This window comes from Crinia signifera, chromosome 2, assembly GCF_055691185.1.
Source record: "Crinia signifera chromosome 2, ASM5569118v1, whole genome shotgun sequence".
Lineage (NCBI taxonomy): Eukaryota > Metazoa > Chordata > Amphibia > Anura > Myobatrachidae > Crinia > Crinia signifera.
Genome location: NC_139218.1, coordinates 341,556,317 through 341,580,757, shown reverse-complemented (window position 1 = coordinate 341,580,757; position 24,441 = coordinate 341,556,317). Strand labels below are relative to the sequence as shown.

The following is a 24,441-nucleotide window of genomic DNA, read 5'->3' as shown; positions in this document are numbered from 1 at the left end:
GCATGCAATTTGGTCGGATGCGATGCGATAATCGGGCGTCCAGATACTACATAAGTACCCAGTTTTTTTTTGCTAGTGGAAAGGCAAAATCTACTCCAACACAGGTAGTTACCTACGTTGGACCTGCAATTCTCCCAGGTCCAGGAGCAGTGGAAACAGGTAACCCGGGTCGATGCGACCTGTTTCCCTTTCACTGCTCTTCAGATGTCGCCGCTGGGAGATGTTCTCATCAACCTGCACCACGCCTCTTCCCCATGACGTCACCCGCCCAGCTTTATGCTGGTTGGGGCGCCAGTGTGACAGTGTTTGCAAGCCGGGTTGCACCAGGGTACAAAATCCTCGGTGAGACCCGGCTTGCTAATGGAAAAGGGGTATTAAGGTCCATACACACTGGGTGACTATGCCCAGCGTATATGGACAGCGATGATCGCATACACACTAAGGAGCTCTCCCCCTGCCCGGCACCGCCAGTGGTGAGAGGGCGGCTTTGCATAGTGCAGCGCTATGCAAAGCCATCCTCAAAGCCGATCATCTGCTGGTATTCCAAGCAGATGCACGGCTTTCCCAGCGATGATGCGGGAGCGTGCAGCAGCGCTAACCGCTCATCGCCGGGGCAAACACTCTGGGAGGCTTTGAGCTGAAAGCCACTAAAACATGCTGTTTTGAGCGGCTTTCAGCTCAATGTCGCCCAGTGTGTATGGGCCTTTAGTGTACGGACCAAGGTTGGGAATGCCTGCAACATGATATAAGTATGGGATTGGAAAAGGGAAGAAGGCCCTGCTCGTGATGGCTTACAGTCTATGGCCAGTATTCAATGAGCTTCTGTACTGCAGCTAACTGATTTGCTGGGGGCTATTCAAGTAGCGCCTGATACCCAGAAGTTAGCAGAGATTATGCTTCGGGTACAAAGCGTAATCCTCAATAAACAGCCCAAATAGCCATGATACACATTGGATACAGGTACTGGATCCCATGGATGGTATTCAACTGTTATATTGCATCCGGTCTCCCAAGAGACGAGAGATCATAGGAAGATATTCAATTGATCTTTTTTTTTTTTGAGCATATCCCACTTATTCTGTTTGGGTTTAGCCATGCATTCACACATTTCAGTTCACCACCCCCGGGTATAACGAGCTGGGTAAAAACAACTGAATATCTCCCGATGTGTTATACCATGAATGGGAAATTTATCTCCCCCCCTCCCCAAAAAAAGTCTTTAATTGGATAGCCCGATAAGTAAAAAATCAGTCCATTTTCTTTTTTTGGTAAAATCATCGGGCCTTATTAAACATTCACCTATATGTGGGATTCAATTTCACCACTTACCGTACATGTATTTTTCAGTGTTTAATGTTTTTTTTCTTCAGTTTAGTGGTTTCCACGCCTCATACACCTGTTTTGTGTTAGATTCAGCCAATGTATTTTGAACTGTTCTCAACCTATTTGCACCTTCCCCAAATTCTGTCTGATTTATCCAATTGCAGGTTTCATATTTATAGTATTATTCTTTTTTAATCTAAGTTCACTGTCTGCCTTTATTTGTCCTTTCTAGAATTATTTTCAGGTACAGGTTTATGATGTGGGTTATTTCTATATTCAAATATAGTTTCACCCACCTTCTTGCTGCTTGTGTTCAGTAGAATAGGTTTTTCCAATCATTGCCCAAACTGGCCTCAGACATCCAAAAAGTCCACCCAAGAACCCCACACCAGCTTGACATTGCATGCGGCCCTCTCCAAGTGCCCTACATGGCCTGTCTTCTCCGGGGCCTCCTGCTGCTCCGCCACCACCACCTCTGTCCTCAGGCTCTTGTGGATCATGTGGCACACTGTAGGTAAGGGGAGATGAGGAGTCCTCATGGGGAATTGCAACTTCTGTCCGCACCATATCACGCAGTACACATTGTGTGGGAGTCAGTTCTTGTTCCGGGGTGCAGCCAGGTGGTGTATCAATTTCCAGGCGTCTAATTGGCCCATCGGACAGCAGGCTGGCAAAGGAGGGTGACGGTGTACGAGTGTCATGTAGACATGCCATTATAGTTTGTGAGAATAATATCAAACTCAGATAAGAAAACTGTGTCCAGTTCTTATATTAAGCCCTGCAGAGAGAACAGAACAATTAATATTATTTACTTTACAATCATCACAATGGATCTGATATGTTTGCACAATAATCTACGCCTAGTGCAAAACTGTCTCAGTTATATGCTGCATTGGTGTTTGTGCTTTAATAAAGGAGCAACTATATTTAATTGAGCTTTTTAAAAGGAATTGAGGAACCCAAGGATATTGGGCCTGATTCAGATGTGGCTTACTTAGAAGCAGAGGCGATAGCTCTAATATGTTAATGCAGCACGTAGCGCTGGGTTAGTTATCCAAACTGCATCCAGGATCCTAGCTTCGTCTCTCCATAGTAGCCACTGCAACAAACCTCCGTTTAGAGAAACAGAGGCCGCCACCCCCTCTCTGCCCAGTGACTGACAGTCTACTGCTGTGTGGTTGGCGGGGAGGGGGCAACAACGGCCTCTGTTTGTGAAAATGGGGGGTGTCAACGCCATTTAGGGGGAGGGAAGAGGTCCGATGCTGGGTCCTTGGAAACTGTAGCAGATCACAGAAGCCTAAAACAGGTGTCTTAACTTAAGTTGCCTCCTTTGGCTTTTTGGTACTGGTTTCCTAGCACGACGCCCAATCTTTTGATCATAGTACATCTTATACAATCGCATCGCATGCGATTTTTTATTGTACAAGCACCCTGATGGGTGCTTTCAATGTTAAATGCACCCCCATTGCCAACGCCACCCCCACTATCAACGCCAACCCGAAGCGCGGCGAGCCTGCGAGGAGCGGAGGTACGCATCCTCCGACCTTTTCATACCCCCACTATCCACGTCGGCGTGGAGTTGATTTTAGATAGTGTTGCGAGGGCAGCAAGCCACCCAGTCCGAATCGTAGCGAGCGCAGCGAGCCCCGCGAGGGGACACGGATTACTTTACATGTATTCCGCGTCCCCTCGCCACACTTTGGGCTCGTATTCTCCGTATTCACTATCTAAAATCAACTCCACACCGACGTGGATAGTGGGGGTATGAAAAGGTCAGAGGACGCGTACCGCCGCCCCTCGCGCTCGACACGATTCGGGTTGGCGTTGATAGTGGGGGTGGCATTGACAATGGGGGTGCATTTAACATCGTAAGCACCCATCAGGGTGCTTGTACAATTAAAAATCGCATCACATGCCATTTGCTGGCATGCAATGCTATGCGATATTTCATTGTACAAGCACTCCTGTTAATTTAACATGAATATCGCATTGCACCGCACGCATCGCACACCAATAAGTATGCTAGGAAAAAAGTACTGGCTTTTTTAATATTTTTGTACTGCCGCTGGATACAAAGACATGCCAGTGGTACAAGTAACATTCACCTCAGAATCAGCCCCGATGTTTATTAAGATTGCAAAGACCAAAATATCAGAATTTTTGACAGTTTATAGTTTAGCTGATAATGATAATGCATTATGTCCTAAATATATTTGTATACTTCAAGCATAGTAAAAATGATTCTAATTAATTACAGTACAACATATTATTATTGAACACGGCTCTAATGCTCTTTTGAATGTCACAGTTGTCACACATAATTGTCACTTATTTTCATCACCAACAATATAATCACAATAGCTTATTACAGCACAACTGCAACTCGCATATTGTAATGATATTAGCTATTGTAAAATTATAATACATGCATAATGCTTCCCATGTATTCCAATAATTCGTTTACAGTTATCATTCCAAAGCCTAAATTCTCAGTATGTAATCGCCTCTGAGTGTATAATGGAATCTTCAGGAACTCAATAGAAATGCTAACATTACACTTGCTGGCAACGGCGTCTGGTCTGACTGCAGCTATGTGCACTAAAAGAGTGATGGATGCCTCATAAAACTAATCCCAGTAATTCCTTTACCAGTAATTCTTAGTGCTATTAAGCTTATGCTAAACCTTTCACTAAATAAGGAAAGCAAAGTGCCACAGGGGTCAGCCGGGACAGCAACACATAGGACAGAGATGCAGCGAAGGAGAGGGTTGCTGTCCGTGGTGCTGAAAGTCAGTTTCCAATACATTTCACACAACATGGATACAGATTATCTAAATCAGGGGTGGGGAACCTCAGGCCCTGGGGCCGTATGCGGCCCCCGTAGCTGATGTGAGTGGCCCTCCCACCCTTTGCCAGGAGTCAAGTACAGGGGAATTCTCGCAAGAGGTTGGTAGTTCTTGCGAGATTCCTTTTAATTAACAGCAGCCAGAGACTGTCAGTCCTATTCAGTGGCAGCCGCCAGAGCGTGAAACGGCTGCAGCAGGACAATTTGTAAGAGAAATTTTTATATATGGCCCCCGAAGGATTTTTTCCCCATACAGACGGCCCTTGGCACAAAAAAGGTTCCTCACCCCTGATCTAAATACAGGTATAAGGCAGTGGCCCTACTTTCATTGTGCACAGGAAAGTTCCCCAAATATGACCTGTTGGGGTCAGCAGGTCTTGATGTTTGAGATTTAGGTCATTTTGTGAGGATTTCATGTCTGAGGAAGCGGGTGTGATAATTACTGTCACAGTACATAGTTAAACTCCCCAGTGTAAAATACAATACATGCACAGAACATAACCTGCTTGTGATACTTGTACAGGTGAGTCAGCCTGTGGATGAATGATATGTCATCGGCAGGTCGACAATAAATAGGTAGACAGTAAATATGTCAATCACTACTGCTTGACAGACCATAGCTCAACACATGGAAAGGTCGACACGACATACCTTATGCTGACATGGTCAAAAGTTCAACACATACAATAGGTGGACATGGGAAAGGTAAAAGTGTATTTTTTTCACATTTTTTTGCAAAACAATGTGAAAAAAAATACACTTTTACCTTTCCCATGTGTTTTTTCTGTCTTAACCATCTAAAAGTGGGGGACTATGTAAAAACCGGACCCGGACAAGACTCTGAACCACCGGACAGGACATCAAAATCTGCAGTGCAGAGCTTGTAGGGTCCGGTCCGGGGGGTGTCCTGTTCGCGGGGGTGTCTTGTCCGGGGGTCCCTGTGATAGCTATCACCATGGACATGGGGGAGGGAAGATTACAGCCTCCCCGTGTGGTCCGGACCGTCCGGTTTTTGCTACATGCCCGGACCATACAGGGAGACTTTATTCTACCCGTCCTCCTCTACCTGGTGACAGGTGTGACAGGCAGCCCCCCGGACAGGACAGGGGGTTTTGTCCTGGTCCAGGTTTTACCCATACCCTCTAAGTGGACATAGAGGGAGAATATAATAGTGTACGGCGAGAAAAGCAAGCCATGTGAGGGGATTTAAAATTATGCCGCCCACCGCTGACTACCGCCACACGCCAGCTCCGCTACACCATCGCACTACGCTCAGCTACACCGCTGCCCGCCAATCGCATGCCACATGCGATTGCTCATGCAAATCAATAAATATTATGTGCAGCACATAATTTCTGTCGACGTGACATTCAACTGGTGATCCCTACACATCGCGTCACACTGTGCATAAAATGTGAATACAATCATGAGATTTATAGAACAAATGTGGTCGAAATCAGTCTGGCTCTTTTCTGCTGTCCTAGGTGCTGAAATGGTCAGCGCCACAGAAGGCTCACGGAAAATGCCTGAGCTTCTTCTATAGCTACGCAAAGCTGAACCTGTCAGATAGATTCCAAGTTACCAGCATAGAAAGCATTCTAATATAAAGTGCCAGCAGCCATGTGTAAATCCACAGGCAGCCTTTCCAGGGAAACATACACACACAGGCACATGTGCAGAGGAGTAGTGTGCACCTGCTGCTCCCCACTCGCTGTGAGCATCCATTCACACACACACAGAGATGGTTACCATCTGCAGCACCGGATTTATACAACCCATGCAGACAGCTGTATGAGGACACTGGGCACCCGGGCAGAGCAGGCTGCTATACTGTAGGGCGTCTTATCGTTAGGAGACCAGCAGATAACGGCAACGGAACTACACACATGAAAAAAAGCAAAGGCGTCTATAAAAAGATAATTACATCATCGCAGAAGAAGTAAACAGTGAACGGTGATACATTAAAAATGCTCCAGCAGCTGGAGAGATTTACCAAACGGCGCTATTTTATAGGTTGTGTTGATATTCTCTGTACTGGAGAAACGAACACAGTGAATGGTGCAAATGGTTCAGCAGATCGCCATAAGAAACACCTTCACCACATCTCAAGCAACCACAAAAGCCTGTGCAACGTGGTGTAAATAGTGTCTGTGGGCATATATATATATATATATATATATATATATATATATATATATATATATATATCTCATACATACACACACATACATACTGTATGCATCGACAATAATGCCACATACAAGGACTATACCATATATCCCCTACTACAAACACACAAAGGCATTCTTGAAAATGTCTGTCTCCGCAACATGCCACCTGCATTGTATACTTCTTATTCCAAACATACATGTCCACAACATATAGAAATATGCAGAGTGTGATCACACCAGAGCATCTGTACACTGCATGTACAACAAGGATACAGGATGTGCATAGTAATTGCATGTAAGCCACATTCGGCATCCTCTGTGTCATGTACACAAAGTACTGTATATAATATTGATATGTACACACCGATGTTTCAAACACAAACATCTAATACATAGCATACAGTACTATACGTAACCGATACAAGAAAATATCGTGTTACCTGGGTGCATTTATAAACATATACACAGCACACACACACACACACACACACACACACACACACACACACACACACCTAAATATACTATAGCAATCGTGACTTATTTGCTTATCTTGCCTATGTATATTATATGGGTAATACATTTGATAAACTCTGATATTTAGGATTTCACCTGGTCTGCAACACTGACATGAACACCACAAATTCACTGTCTCCACACAATCACACACGAAATTGTTAATTGTAACCCATCCTATATAACTGTGCGCACACACACACACACACACACACACACACACAGTCAAATTACATATACATGTGCCTTTTATATGTCATTATATACACAATATGAAACATAAGCAGTGCATTACTGAGGTCACCACACATACACGCTATCACATAAGCAGTATGTAGAAGTATGATGTAATATGCAATGCCAGTGTCACCACTATAGCACACAGCCCCCAATAGCTCCGCATTGTATTAGCACTGACCTCTAGACATTATCCCAGGCACATGTGTATATCCGGTAGCAGTACCTAGTAATCCAGGATCCTGTCCTCCGGCGTCTGCTATGCCCTGTGCAGAGGGTGCTATAAACCACATGCACTCACTCACACTGCCAGCCAGTCACCAGCTGTAATCCGGTTACACGCCGTCCCTTCTGCCAACAACAGTCCACATAGCCAGACCTGATCCTTCCCCGCTGCCTGTGCTCTGCCTGTGCTCTGCTGTGTCCTATAGCACACCAACTGTGCGCTGCCTGTGCTGTGCTCTGCAATGTCCTCCTGTACTCCTATTCCTAACATGGACTGTGCGCTGCTTGTGCTCTGCAATGTCCTGTGTCACTACAGACACTGTGCTCTGCAATGTCCTGTATCAATACATCAAAGGTTCGCTGTCTATCCCGATGCTCTGCAATGTGCTATATCACTATACCGATGTGTGCTGTCTGCATGCATAGCCTCTGGTGTATTCTGTGTCCTTACCCACAGTACATACACTCCCCTAATGTATATTCCTCCCATTTGGTGTCCCAGTAACTCTCAGTCACCTGTAACCTATATATCACAGTAACAACGTTTTAAGTGTGTGTACTGTATGTTCCGTTATATATTGTATACCTCAGTGCTGATGCTTATAGCTCTGGTCTGACTGCTCTGTATACTAATTTACAGTATATGTGCCCTCAGTTTTTACTATTAACTTGTATTATTCTTCACAAACTTCTTAATGTGTATGTCTATTCCATGTGCTCTGTACTATGCTTTTGTATACTGTACTACTGGTTTTCCTTTGCCTGGCATATATCTTGCTGTGCTGTACTGGTTGGTTGTCCAGTGTATGTACCATAGGCACTACAGTACTGTCCTGTGCACTGTCTTGCCTAGTACATACCATAATAATGTAATGTCCACTGTACTGTGTAGAGGGTTTTTTTGTTCACTAGGGAGAAGTGAACTAAAGAGAGAAAGAAGCTTTGTGGGCGCACTCTTATTGTTAGTAAATATGATATTAATTTAAAATTTAACTTTTATTGAGATCCTTATTAAGATAGAGTAACAAAAGTCGTTACATAGAATAGAAAGACAGATAGATTAAATGGAGAGAAGATTACTTTATTATATAATGTAGTGTGCTAGCGCTAATTGCTTTTTCACACGTTAATCTCCATTCAGCGCATTAGTTCCTTGTCATCATTGGTATATATACACAATGTGATTTGTAGGCGAAGTTGAATGGTTTGTATCCCTCAATTGGATGGCTGGAATTGCCTTGTGGGATATTAGTTGCCCCACTGTACTGTGTCATCTACTCAACACAATAATGTGCTTGTTTCTGTATTGTCTGTACTAGGGACCACAGTGAAGTGCTGTTTTGTGACCTATCCTGTCTCCTGTTAACTATAGAATTGTGCTGTCTGTCCAATGTACTTTCTCCTATACACCACAGTACTATGCAGTCTCTCTAGTGAACTGTCTCTCCTATACACCCCAGTACAATGCAGTCTCTCCAGTGGACTGTCTCCTATACACCACACTACTACACAGTCTCCAGCATACTGACATCCAATACACCACAGAATTTTGCTGTCTCTCCAGTGGGGGTACGTTCACTAGGTCTACAGACAAGCATTAGGTCGACACCATTAGGTCGACATGCATTTAGGTCGACATGGGTTAGGTCGACATGGTCATTAGGTAGACACAAGCATTAGGTCAACCTGGGGAAGGTCGACAGGCAAATGGTCAACATGGGGTTTTTCACATTTGTTTTGAGCTGACTATGTCCGTAACATGGAGAGCGCAGCGAGCCGTGTGAGGGGACCCAGTGCTGTGTTTCAGTGTCCATGTCGACTGTGTCAAAATGTGGGACAAAATTTTTTGAAAAACCCCATGTCGACCCATTGATCGCAGGGACATTTTCCATCTTGCAGCGGCTGCGTGTGGCATCACGAAGCGACCATGAACCAATCTAAAAATGGTCCAAACACGCTTTGATTGACCAGATTAGCGATTTTTGCACAACTGCAGAGGAGACTGAATTGGGCGCAATGTACTAAGGTGTAATGTGATCTGGATATAATATTACCGCCCAGGATCACATTTGTAAAATGCGATCCTATCACCTGAATGTATCACCTGCCAGGCGCAGGGAAAGGAGCCCGTTTCTGCGATGTACTCAGCTGGAAGCCGGGGGGTCTGCGCATGCACAGCTAGCGCAGCCCCCCCCCCTCGCCGACCCCGCTGACCACACTGCCCCGGTAGCAGTGTGATCTCAGAATGGCGATTACCCAGGGATGCAAAGCCGGGCTGCCCGATGTTGATACATTGGGCAGCTTCACATCCCCATAGAAAAACAATGGGGGAGGTGGCCGTCAGCGATGCAGCCCCCCGTGCGGAGATTCCTGCTGCGGTCTTCCCTTGGTACATTACGGTGATACTTAATATTTGCGGCTAACCCGTTTTCCGGGATTTACCCGCAAATATTGTTCTAATATATCTCCTAAGCACCGTAAGAAAGTGCTGTCCAGTGTACTGTCAACGTATACACCACATAATGTACTGTATAGCCTATACACCACAATAAAGTGCTGTCCAATGTACTATCTCTCCTGTACACCACAATAAAGTGCAGCCCAATGTACTGTCTCTCCTATACACCATTATAAAGTGCAGCCCAATGTACTGTCTCTCCTATGCACCATTATAAAGTGCTGTACAATGTACTGTATCACCTAAATACTACAAAAATGTGCTGTCCAATGTACTGTTTCTCCTATACACCACAGTATTGTGCTATCAATAAAGTGTACTCTCTCTACTGTGCTGTTTCCAACATACTGTATATCTCCTATACACCTATGGATATTATTTACAAAGTGGTGGAACAGTACTTGGCTGTCCATTGCACTGTCTCTCTTATATAACATGCTGTCTCTATAATCAGGGCCTGTGTAAAGTTTTTTGGCAACCTAGGAAAAACATCAACTCATCTCACCACCAATCACAAACCAACAGCAACTTTCCAGAACCTCAAGTAAAAGTGTGGAGGTGGCATTGCCAGGGCTGCTGACAGCTGTCCGGCCCCGTATTATGAGGGGGTGCAGCCAACAGCAGTTGATTCCAGCAGACTTTCTGCCAAGCCCTGCACACATTGGCTTACATTTTTGCACACAGGGTGCCTGGCCACACCTCAATGAGTTGGCCACACCTCCTCATAGTACTGGGGCCTAACAGGGCTGTCGGGGGCCCAACAGGTGATGAGCGGATGGCTGGAGATGGAAAGAAAAGTGGGTGTGGGTATGGGTGAAAACCGGACCAGGACAAAACCCCCGGACCGCCGGCCAGACATTAAACTCTGCATTTTGGAGCTTGTAGAGTCTGGTCCAGGGGGGTGTCCTGTCCGGGGGGGCTGCCTGTCACACCTGTCACCAGGGAGAGGAGGAGGGCTAGAATAAAGTCTCCCTGAACGGTCCGGGCATGTAGCAAAAACCGGACGGTCCGGATCACACGGGGAGGCTGTAATCTCCCCTCCCCCATGTCCCTGGTGATAGCTATCACAGGGACCCCCTCGGACAAGACACCCCCCGGACAGGACACCCCCCGGACCGGACCCTATGTACCGATTCCATCTCTACATGCTCACTCTCACCTATATCGATCCAGCTTCATCTTTGCCTGTCTCTTTAGCACCACCCACTGGGACTATGTAAAAACCGGACCGGACTAGACTCCGGACCGCCAGACAGGACATCAAAATCTGCAGTCCGGAGCTTATAGGGTCCAGTCCGGGTTGTGTCCTGTCCGGGGGGTGTCTTGTCCGGAATCGGTACATCTGTCAGAATGAACTTAGGTCTACAGTCATTAGGTCGACCCCACTAGGTCGACTGGCAGGAAGGTCGACCTGACTTAAGGTCGACATGGGCCAAGGTCGACATGACTTAAGGTCGAATTTGCATAAAGGTCGACATGCGGAAGGTCGACTGGTCATAATGTCGACATGGGTTTTTCATTGTTTTTTAATCCGAATGTCGACACAGTCGACATGGACACAGTTGGCAATGAGAATCGGACCCTCGCATCGCTCGCTTCGCTCGCAATGCTTCGGGCACGGTGGCTCGCTTCGCTCGCCACAGCTTTAATAACCTCCTCCACGCCCTAGTGGATGGTAGGGCATGAAATACCGCCTGTCGGCACATGTCGGCTCAAAAAACAGTGAAAAACCCCATGTCGACCTTATGACTAGTAGACCTTCCTCAGGTCGACCTTTATGCAAATTCGACCTTAAGTCATGTCGACCTTGGCCCATGTTGACCTTAAGTCAGGTCGACCTTCCTGCCAGTCGACCTAGTGGGGTCGACCTAATGACTGTAGACCTAAGTTCATTCTAATAGATGACCGCATCCCTCTTTACCCGGACCCAGGCCTGTTGGAGGGGCCAGCAGGAGCTCATTTCTCTGTCTCTTTACAGCCTCATCTCTACGGGATGCGGTCATCTACCAACCCTCTTTCAGCACCACTAGGCATTGCAGTTAGAACAACATGGATGTCTCTTTCAGAATTATCCTTAATTTTCTCATAGTCAGGCTCAGGGGCTACCCCCAAGATTCAGGTGCCCCTAGTCAGCTGCCTAATGGCAGAGTCAGCCCTGCCTATATACAGTACCACAATAATGTGCTGCTGTATCTGATTAATATCCTTCCCTGGGTACCACCTCTCTATACATCACAGTCATAGGCGTGCACACGGGGGGTGCCAGGGGTGCACAGGCACCTCCTAATGACTGGGCGCCGACGCCTGCCAGGGACAGGCTGTGTGTTTAGTTAAGTTATCGCGGCATCGCGCTGCGCTGCGCTCTGCTCCGGGTCCACCGTCCCAGGACCTAGTTGCAGTTGATTGACAGCACCATATAGGGTGCCAGCGCCGTATAGGACAGGACAGCTGAGCGATGGCTCAGCTGTCCAATCATACTGTATCTGACACAGCAGCCTGCGTCTCAGTGACTGGCTGAGCACGCAGGCTGCAGAAAGAAGAAAGGAGGTGTGGAGGACCTGTCCTGCAGTGCTGTAGAAGTCACGTTGTGCACAGCCTGTCTGCCCCACCAGGCATCCACATAAGTGAAAGTAAGGCAGCACTTCCACATTTACAAGGACATTATGAGTTTGTATATATATATATATATATATATATATATATATATATATATATACATATATATATACACACACACACACACACATACTGTACTTACATATATATAATCCTCCCCTTGCTCTTCCCAGCCTTTCCTTCCTTACACTCCCCTCTCCCCCGCCCACCCCTGTCATGTCCCTCCCCCCCATAATGTGTAATGGGCATCACGTGTGTCAAATAATGTGTAATGGGCAACATGATGTGTGGCTTAATGTGTAATGGGCATGATGGTCTGAGACGTAATGGGCATCACGGTGTGAGGCACAACGTCTAATGGGCATCATGGTGTGAGGCGCACTTGTAATGGGTATCACGGTGTGAGGCACAACGTCTAATGGGTATCACGGTGTGAGGCGCACTTGTAATGGGTATCACATTGTGAGGCGCAACATGTAATGGGCCATATGGTGTGTGGCATAATGTGTAATGGGCATCACTTGTGTCAAATAATGTGTAATGGGCATCACTTGTGTCAAATAATGTGTAATAATGTGTAATGGAGATCACGGTGTGTGGCATAATGTTTAATGGGCATTATGGTGTGTGGCATAATGTGTAATGGGCATCATAGTCTGAGACGTAATGGGCATAACCGTGTGAGGCACAACATGTAATGGGCATTATGGCATGTGTTATACTATGTAATGTCTGTGTGACGTGTAATAGGCATTACAGTGTCAATTTTAGGTGCGCACACTGTCTCTATGGTCCCTATTTTACAAAAATTTGTCAAGCCCTGGCATGTGGAATGGGCATTACGATGTGTGGCAATATGTGGAATGGGCATTACTGTGTGATGAGCATTATGGTGTGTGGCATTATGTGGAATGAGCATTATGTTGGATGGCATTATGTGGAATGGGCATTACTGTGCAATGCATTATATGTAATGGGCATTATGTGTAATGGGCATTACAGTGTAAATTTTTGCAGCGCACCTTCAGCGCGCACTGTCCCTGTTTTTAGTATTCTGAAGTGCATATACATAACTAAGTCACCTATTTAGTTTGTATTGATACCCATAGGCGGTGATAGACACGCCCAATAGATGGTGATGGACACGCCCCCCCCATGGTGCACCCCCTAAGAAAATGGGCTGCGCACGCCTATGATCACAGTACAGTACTGCCTCTCCTGTACACCAATACATGTTCTGCGTGTCCGTGTGCTGTCTGTACTATATCCCACAGAAATGGGCTGGTTATCAGCGTGCTTTGTAATGTGTGCGGTGGTCTTCTCTGCGCCCTCATCGCTCAGTTACTTTTCTGTGCATGTGCTCCGCCCCTATGCCTGAGCATTAGGGTAGCTAGATCCACTTCGCCTAGAGGACCTTTCCCCATCATGCACTGGGTCCGCATCTACCTGGAGGAGGAATATAAACCTGTGGCAAGCTGAGAGTAAAGTTTAACCATTGTGACCGAAGCGTGGCTAGCTGCCTGCATCCGCCCTTACACCCGGCCGGTGTGCCTACTACTATACATGTGTCCTGTATGATGCTGCCAGCCCAGCTCCCCTGTTCACCTCTCCCCTTTTCTATTATAATATTAATGTGGGGGGAGGGCATCTCTTCGGTCCCCGGCTGCTGCTATTACGAGGCCACATGTCCGCTGAAGGTGAAGGTAGATCGGCAGCAGCTATGTGCAGCCTGGCCTGACATCATCTCATGGAGGGGAGGAGCGCCGCGCATACAGGAGTGAGGGAGGGGGCTGCTATTATCACAGAGGCTGGGGGAGGGAGGGGGCTGCTGGGGAAGGGAATGTATTGGATGCAGAGTGTACAGGAGGTAATCTAGAGGTATTGTACGATGCTCAGTGAAGGGGTTTACAAAGGCGTACACGTGTTTGTCTATTGCTAAATAAAAATAAGTGGTACTTCATATTTGTTAGTACTTCCTCATCTTTGTGGCCACAACTTACGCCAGTTGCGTTAGCCGCTTTCAGAATAGCCCCATTGTTCGCTCGCAACGCTGTGGGCTCGGTGTCTTGCACCGCACTGCTTTGCTCGCCACAACTTTACTAAAGGTAATGGTGGCGTGGACACTATGGGCGGGATGTACTAACGGGAAAATGCGGTAAAACACCCGTTTTACCGCATTTCCCTATGTATTAAAACCCCGCCGCCCCGTCAACACATTGTAGGGTATGGCTGGCTTCATACACTCCGACTCCTGCCGGACGGTGAAATCCCGCACGGCTAGGGAGCCGTGACGCACACATTAGTTGTGAATGGACACTATTTTGTCCATTCACACGGGACGGCCACGGCCCGGCCGCACGCTTGCAGCCGGACCCCGCCACTGGAAGGGACGGCTGCCGGGCTGTGGCCATCCCCTCCATGATAATCTACTGTGTGCGGCACGGCTCCCTGGCCGTGCGGGTTTTCGCCGTCCAGCAGGAGCCGGAGTGTGTGAAACCAGCCTATCGCCACCCTCTAGAAGCCTATGGGCTTCTTTCGCCGCCTGCCGTCCTCCTTTGATCTCCTCCTCCCCAAGGTGTCACAGCCGGGAGGACATCCATTTCAGGGGGGAGGAGGAGATGCAGGGGGACGCTGGCAGCCGCAGGGAGGTGACGGAGACCCCCGCAGACCACATCGCAGGTATTGCCGGAGTCTCCGTCAACGCAACCCGATGCTAGCCACATATGTTAGTACATATGCGGCAGCATCGTGGCGGCTGTTACGCGAAGGGCGGCAATGTATATTAATACATCCCGCCCAGAGTGGTGCGGGTTACGCTATGTAGGTTCCGTACCGTAAACTGTGGCCGCAAAGATGAGGAAGTACCACTTTTTTTGGTAATGTTATTCTGTCACCCCTTTGGTAGGGTCAGTAATCATATTGAGCAAATAAGTGCAGTATCTACATTTTATATGATGTCTTCTGCACATATTTAAGTAAGTTAAGCAAATAACCCTACTCCACCTGTACTAAAGGTACAAGAGGACAGGATTCAATTAATAGCGGTACGTAACCATGGGCTAATTGGGACTATTCAGTTACAGCCCCTGACATTCTGCAAAAAGCTTACAGGCTGCGCTTAATGCAGATTTCTACTGGAGCCTGAGGAAGACTTAAAACAGAATCAAAACTTGGTAAGAATAAAAATAAAAAATGAACCGGTCCAGATGTTGGAACGCCAGACCGGACAGGGCCCATTGCCCCATTCATCAAACTGCCATTCCGGAGCTGGTACTGTCTGGTCCGGGGGGATGTCCACCCCCTAATTGCTGCCCTGTGTACCATAATGCGCTGTTGCATCTATGGCTTGACCAGGCTACATAAAAATACAAAACCATTGAACCATAATTTATCTAGATGTGTAGCAACGCTTTTTTTTAAATACAGTTTACCTTTCACCTACAGTATATCATATGTTGAATATTTTGGTTACAATACATGCAGTCATTGCTAAGCCTCTGGTTATTTTACATGTACACATATGCTACTGTATATAGTCTGATTTCACCCAATGTTGTTATAGTTTGTCATGGTGATGGAAGATGCCTGACATCTTCCATCTTTGCAGGAGCTAAGTAAGAGCATGCCAGCAGGCAGAGAGCAAATGATCTAGTTAGAGACAATGAGCTATTTCTACACCAGCAGCCTCAAGTACCCATGAGACTCTTGTTAGTGGGCAGTGAGTCACTTAGACTATAGTAGCAAGTTTGGAATTAAAAATAGCTGCCAGACCCCATTGCTACTTAAAATACCACACACGATGCATTACCTCGCTTGTGTTATGGTCACTGATGCAGAGAGTAAATTATTTTAAATTAAATGCAAACATTTTATGAAAAAAGTCAAAATTAATCATTAATCATCTTCACACAAATATTATAAACTTTGACATTATGGGTAATGTAGCACTTGCATTGTTGCTTGGCAAAATGGCAGTGCCTCTATAATCTACTCAGCCAAGCAAAATATAAAATGAGAGATGTTCCTGTACTTTCATACAGCTGGAGGCAAATAGACAACCAGAGGCAGAACTCTGGGAGGCAATGGAGTCATCTGCCACCAAGCTCCTGCTCCCAAGGGGGCACCTCTCCTCCCCTGCGAGTTTGAATCAGTTAATTGAAAGCTGTCAATCTCACTTCTGTGACTTACTCCCCCTCCTAAAATCATTTTGGGTAATGTCACCCTGTATTAGAAGCCTGTCTTACTGGAGACAGACACCTTAATGACTGAGCTATTGGAGGGGCTCCAATATTTATCTTGCCTCCAGGCAACTGGGATGAACTTACAGCACTGTAGACAACCTATACTCGCAAGGAACTGGAACCACCCATAGATGGTGTGAAAAGGGATACGGTCATATTGTCTACAACTAGGTCGACAAGCATTGGGTCGACACCACTAGGTCGACATGCAGGAAGGTTGACATGGGTCTAGGTCCACATGGGTTTAGGTCGACTAGTCATTAGGTCAACATGGGCAAGGTCGTGTTTTTTGAGCCAACGTGTGCCAACAGGCGGTATTTCATGCCCTACCATCCACTAGGGCAGGGCTGGGCAATTGCGGCCCTCCAGATGTTAAGGAACTACACATCCCAGGATGCTTTGCATTAGTTTTGCTATGTGGCCATGCTGAAACTGATGCAAGTCATGCTGGGATGTGTAGTTCCTCAACATCTGGAGGGCCGCAATTGCCCAGCCCTGCACTAGGGCGTGGTGGTAGAATAAAATAGTGTCCCATGTTGACCTTGCTGCATGTCGACCTAGTGGCGTTGACCCAATGCTTGTCAACCTAGTTGCTGTAGACAATATGATCCACACCCATGTGAAAGGTGGACCTAGACAACTTTTTTAATGAACAAAACCATGTGCACTGCAGGTGGGACTGATGTAACATGTGCAGAGAGAGTTACAGTACATTTGGGTGAGTTATTTTGTTTCTGTGCTGAGTAAATACTGGCTGCTTTATTCTTACGCTGCAACTTAGATTTCAGTTCGAACACACCCCACCCAAATGTACATTACATCTGCCCCACCTGCAGTGCACATGGTTTTGTCCATTAAAGAAGGCATTTGCTTTTGCAAACCAACCTGAATTAGGCCCACGATGTTGAAAACAAAAGCTCAGATGCGGTTTCTTTCTCTTTTATACTTCATGCATGTAATACACCTGATTCTGTGCAGGAATGGCGATATATTGCAAGACATTCTGCAGGGTTAGGTAGGTGTATTTAGGTCATCAAAGCCTTTTTTGGCTCAAAAATGATTGAGTGCAGGCTATTCAGACCTGATCGCTGCTGTGCGATTTTGGACAGCGACCAATTATTGAACAACTGCACATGTGTATGGATCACAGCACGCTTGCGCGATGCCAAACAGCAAAAAATAAAAAAATCAGCGATTACAATCACAAACCCTTCACAAGGTGATTTAAAGGGAGCCGCGTTTTAAGGGAGGGCCTGTGATGTCCGCTCACAGAGTTGTGGAAGGGTCAGGGTTATACACACAGACTAGACTAGACATTGTCTGTCAGCCCATCGGATACAATGGATACCATTAATTTATACTATTAAAATTTTTCTCCTGAAATGCTGTTTATTTTTATTAATGTCGTAAATGAATAAAGAGGATGAAGAAAGTGAAGGGACATGGGGGTCTTCCTTGATTTAGACTAGTGGTTCCCAAACTGGATGCAGTGGGGCACTTGCAGGGGTGCCATGGATTGGTGGACCAGAACCAACTCAAATAATTTATGCTCCAAGTGTTAGAGGAAACAAGGGCTGAATTAACACTTGTGGGGTCCCCGTTGCTGGCAATATGTATCAGTAATTAATGGAGCCCATATACATTGCTTCAATACAGAAGATATCAGGGTGGTCCATGCAAAAAAGAACAAATATCTTGACACTCCCAGAACGATCACGTCTCCCATTGTACCACATATACTGTACTTCCATAAGACATGGGGGCAGATGTATTGTCTTGTACTGTAATCCAGGAACATAATGGACCATTGTCCGATATTTCAATTGCTGTATTGACAGATTTTGAATGTTTAAATAAATGACTTCCTCCTAGCTGTGCACTTCATCTTGTACATAGAGACTAAGCAACCAACGTTCAACTGGCTCAGCCCCCGAAAGGAATGAGAGCAGCTGGAAAGGAGGTATGACATAATCATATAGGGCAAAACAGGAGAGTGCTCTTAATTTCCCTGATTTTCCAATTACAAACACTGTCATGAATGAATGGATGAACATATTAATAGCATCATGTTTAAATCAAAGGGCCCAATTACCTCAAATTCACAGGCTTTTGTGCAAACACAAACACCATCAATTTGTCCTATCTCCCTATAGCTAATTATAACATATTATGTCTATAACCCAGAGTAGCAGGTGTTAAAGCAGCCACATAACATCATTATACAGTAGGTGATAATTTGGTTTAATTGCTGAACTATGCTCCATCATCCTAAAGGTCCCATACATTAGGCCGACTTGTCTTAAGGACAATTCAGCCCCGATTTACCCTGAGCTCCCCCGGCAACTCCTCAGGAGAGCTCACAAAGATTTGGAACTTGATGTGCCATTTTTTTTACATATGATAAATCCTATTCAGAAGACTGGACAGCCGCTGATTGGCTAAGAGAGCTCTCTCTGCCAATCAGCGGCCACCCAGTCTTTTGAATAGGATTTTTAAAATTCTTCCCACCACACCACGCTAACAGCACACTGGACCCCGCTCCACGCCCCATATCAGATGCGATACATCACTGGTGCTTAGGACACGGAATGTGCCTCTGACAGCTGCACATAAGATTTATCTTATGTGCAGCCAGTCTGACCTCCGACTCTGATTCAATGCGCTATGGGACCACGCATCGGGATTCTATGCGCTCGGGACCACGCATCGGATCCAATCGGATGTCATACACTTGCAATTTGGGACGCTTTCACCCAAATTCTTGGTCCGATCCGCTGGAATCTGGTGACATCGGGCCCAAATCGCGTAATGTATTTTACTGTTGCCCAACAACATCACAACTACAGGTGCACTGTGCAAATATTGACTACAGAGTACAACACTGTAGTTCTTTATAATTAAATAAATTAGGATAAATATGTTTAATTGATTTTATATTATTTTCATAATACATCAATACCATATAAAATAAATCAGTTTACCTCAGGGATGGCCAAACCTGTCCTCGAGATTTACTAACAGGTCATGTTTCTCAGGCAACCTGTGGGTCTATAATAGGAATGAATGCAGCATGTTTGAAAATGTGACAGTTGATGTGCACCAGCTAGGTGATTTGGAAAACGTAGACCGTTGCTAGATCTCGAGGACCGGTTTTGCTAGCCCCGGTTTACCTCATGGGTACTATTTATCTCAGAAATATTTTTATTCACAAATATGTAGTATTGTTCAAAGCAAGTGGGGAATTCTCCAAATAGTAAGCAGAGGAATGTATTGTGATTAACGGCAAACCCTAACTCACACTTAAAATAATAAAAGTAAACCAATTAAGGTTTCTTTGAGCCGGTTGGTATGATATTTTTGCAATGTGCAACAATATAATAGAACACCAAAAATGTTGTACACATACCTCATGCTTACTTAACGTGGGCAAGGCAAAACATACCCGTGCATATTTGTGTGCGGCTGAAGTGATCAAAGCATAGCCAGATTAAGAAGGAATGCAGGGGATACTGTACCCCTGGCACCCCTCTGTCAGGGGGCCCCTCCCCTGAGCACAGTGACATCACTAGCTCTCCTGGTTACTGTTTTGAAAAGTATTTTTATTGGGTTTTACAAGTTATGATAACAACAATAATTTTTCATTTACAGATAAGAACCATCATTTGTATAGATACAGTCATCTCCGGTCAGGACAAAAGCAGACATACATACAAAATAACAGGTAAGTGGTGCAATAATTTTAGTAGTCACATTCGTAGTATGTAACAACTAGTTCAGGTGGATTGGTTACTGTTATTAGTACAGAGACTGCTGCTATTCTTGTATGTGACATGATTATGATACAGTAGATTTTATTTTTCTAGGTGTATATTAAGGTTGTTTACGCTGTGTTTGTTCTACTAAAATGAGATTTTATCAAATAATTGTTTCTGAATTAGGTGGAGCTTTACAAAGTGCTTCTTTTGGTATAAATCTAATATACACAATCCATACAGCACAACATGACCCATTCCAGGAGGGACAAAGGGCCTTATTCTAGTTCACTCTTTCTGACAAAATCCTTCTTATGCAGCGCACACACGCACCGATTCCAGCGTGCGTTGTGGGCTTAACTAGCACACACAGCATCGCATTGTATGCCTTGTGCATACGATGTGCATGCGATGCGATGCTGTGCTAGAAAAAGCTAGTACAAAAAGTATGTGCAGCACATACTTTTTGTACTGTACGATGAGGTGCCGCGGGAGCACGCACCCCATCGTACAGCATCGCACCGCCAGCATCGGCGCGTGTGTGGGCTGCACGAGATGGACAAAACCATGTGCACTGCAGGTGGGGCAGATGTAACTTGTGCAGAGAGAGTTAGATTTGGATGGGGTTTTACTTCAAAGTGAAATCTATATTGCGGTATAAAAATAAAGCAGTCAGTATTTACCCTGCACAGAAACAAAATAACTCACCCAAATCTAATTCTCTCTGCACATTTTACAGCTGCCCCCTGCAATAAACATGGTTTTGTCCATCTAAGAAGGATTTTGTCAGAAAGAGTGAACTAGAATAAGGCCCATAATGCTGTCTGACTCCCTACTAACTATATGGTTGCAATCACCTGTGTTGAATTCCTTTTATTATAAATTATATAGTTCAACACAAGTGACACCAATCATATATTTAGAGGAAAGTCCAGATACAGAACATTTTGTCCCTCATGGAATGGGTCATGTTGGGAGGCATGTACAATATAATATACACCCCCTTACCATGGGCCCCTTTGTCTTAATCCACCCCTGAATCAAAGGGCATAGTCAACTCACAGCAATTCAGGTGTTTTCATGTATATAAAGATGTATTTTCCAGACACACATGTATCAGCCACAAAAAGGCATCTTATTCTCCAATGTAAAATATCCAATAGTTCATAATATTCCAACAGTGTTCCAGTGGATAACACACAAAATATTAAAAACAGCAAAGGGCTGGCGCAGAGCACAGATAAAAAATTCAAAGGTCTGTAAAAACAAGTAATTCCACCAGTCTGAAATGTTGTGCCCTGTCGGAAATGTTGTGCCCCGCTGCTGGTTTCTGGCATTTGCTTTGGTGGTGCCCGCGGGTGCAGACCTTCTGGAAAACCATCAAAACCTCTATGTATGTCACACTGGTATACAGAGAGTTATTTTGGTTCACTCTTTCTGACAAAATCCTTCTTAGATTGACAAAACCATGTGCACTGCAGGGGGGCAGATGTAAAATGTGCAGAGAGAATTAGATTTGGGTGAGTTATTTTGTTTCTGTGCAGTGTAAATACTGGCTGCTTTATTTTGCACTGCAATTTAGATCTCACTTTGAAGTAAAACCCCACCCAAATCTAATGGTGTGTACACAGGGTAGATATGCCGTGCTATGCGAGTCCCGATATGATCAGAGGGGCATGGAGGGGCACAATTTAGACTATATAGTGCAGATCTGCACTATATAGTCTTGGCAGCCCTCTCTATTTGACGGCCGACTTACACTCACACGGGAGCGAACATCGGCAGCGCATCGGGCTCGCAAGACCTAAAAAAGCATGCGATCTGCATGCGATATAGCTTCCAATGTTCACTATATCGGCAACATCGGAAGCCATATCTGCCCGTGTTTACACACTATAACTCTCTCTGCACAAGTAACATCTGCCCCACCTGCAGTGCACATGGTTTTGTCCATCTAAGAAGGAATTTGTCAGAAAGAGTGAACCAAAATAACCCCCACAGATTCCATTGATGAATCCATGTATATGTATATCTGGGCTGGATTTGCAGGAATCCATCCCATTCCACTCATTTTTATGTAAAGGTGCCCATAGACGGTCCGTTCCCGGACCGTCCGTTCTGTACTATGAGATGCGCACTCCCGCGCATCTCATTGTACTGTACAAAAAGTATGTGCTGCACATACTTTTTGTACTAGCTTTCATCACATCGCATTGCATGCACAAGACATGCGATGCGATGTGTACTATTTAAGTCCCGAACGGATCCGTTAAATGGTCCTTGAATGGGCACCTTTAGTAATTCTTTTACATTGACACGTGTGTGTATAGCTCGAACATGTATGGAACGTACCCCTCAGTCACTTGCTGACTGGGTTGCAAGTGATACCTTTGATGCAGGTGTTGCACTATTTATTCCTATGCACATATGTATGAAGTTTAATATTACTGAAACTTTTTTTTAAAATTTTCATGTTTTCTTGTTTCAATCTTTGTATTTTGCAATTGAAAAACATTAACAAAAAAACAACAACACATGATTAAAAAAAGGAATTCCATAAAATATACATAAAGGATGTAGAAGATGGAAAAAGAAAATTATTTTTGGCTGTTTACACTCCTCCTTTGTCGATGTGTGTTCGGTCTAATGAGGACATTTATCAGGACATGTGGTGAACAGCCTTGTATTTAAATGATAAACAGCCAATCATGAAAATCAGAAAGTGACATCATTCCAAATGCCTCAATGAATATTCCATTATTAAATGCCTGTATCTTTTTGTAAACAAGATGTTTATATTTTACGTGGATTCTAGTTATTAAAAATATGCTGCACATATTAATAATAATTACTATTTATTTATATAATCACAATCAAACGCAAATACTATGGAATAAGCCCAAACCGATGAGCTTAAGGTGGCGATACATTTACAGATCGATTGTCAGATTGGGCTGGTTGGAGCAAAAAGCTGGTAATATCTGAATGACAGTTTCTGTATTGACACTTTTCCAGCATTTCAAAGCAAATGATCAACGGTCATTTGATCTCATCCATTACCAGGATTTTGTTCCAACCAGCCCAATCTGACAATGGATCTGTAGATGTATGGGGCCCATTACTCTAAATTCCCTACCATAATGTTTGTATGCTTCCTGAATGATAAATATTAGCAAGAAAATGTAAGATGGCTATATAATGAAATGACAACACACATAAGTATTTGATACAACTGGATGTAGTGTACAATGTAGCCAAGAACATTTTCTCTTAAAGAAAAAACCTTTCTTTTATTGCATTGCATTTTGCATTGAAGTTATATAAGAGCTGAGCGAGGTGTATAAAGAAAGTGCAACATGTATCTAAGCAACATGTGAACTATTAGGAAAGAGCTTGTTTGTGCTGCGTTATTTGGCTTGTATGAATATAATCACTTAAATATGGTTCAAGGATACATATTATATCAAAGAAAAATCAACTGTGCAAGGATCTTCGCGGGCATCATGCTGGGTGGACAAGCTGCTTCAAAAACAGGTTTATAGTTAATTAAAGTTTTTTCTCTTTTTTAATATACACTGATATTGAGATGATAGAGGAAACAAACAATCCTAGGATCAGAACCATGACATCGGTAGAAGAGTAAGAATCAGTTACGTAATGTATCCAACTAAGGCTTGCCGATAGTCAGGGTGCACAAGGTAAGGAATCAGCTGCAGTTACAATAGAGTGAGAAATGGGGAACCTGCTGAAAGCGCAAAGATTAATAATAGAGGCTATCGAAATGGGTATGGATCATTGGATAGACAGCAACTAGGTCAACAAGCATTAGGTTGACACCACTAGGTCGACATAGGGAAGGTCGACATGGGGTTTTTCTCTTTTTTTTGTCCCGAATGTCAACACGGACACTGAAACGTAGTACCGCGTCCCCTCGCTGTGCTAGCCATGCTTCGGTCACACTATTTTATTCTCCCACCATGCCCTAGTGGATGGCAGGGCATGAAATACCGCCTGTTGGCACATCAGCTCAAAAGAGTGAAAAATCCCATGTCGACCTT

General features: G+C 44.8%; 1 protein-coding gene across 4 annotated transcripts in view; it reads right to left on the bottom strand.

Moving 5' to 3' along the window:
- Window positions 1–24,441, bottom strand: part of MAP3K12 (mitogen-activated protein kinase kinase kinase 12) — a 109,820-nt gene that overhangs the window by 40,045 nt on the left and 45,334 nt on the right. For 2 of the 4 annotated variants that reach the window (XM_083169570.1, XM_083169569.1), the window contains one exon: window positions 1,620–2,101. In XM_083169570.1, the coding sequence (XP_083025696.1) occupies window positions 1,620–2,037 (418 nt within the window). In that variant the 5' untranslated portion in view covers window positions 2,038–2,101. Of the gene's footprint in view, window positions 1–1,619; window positions 2,102–7,272; window positions 7,481–24,441 lie in introns of those variants that run through there. The other 2 variants (XM_083169571.1, XM_083169572.1) reach the window with 2 other exon arrangements.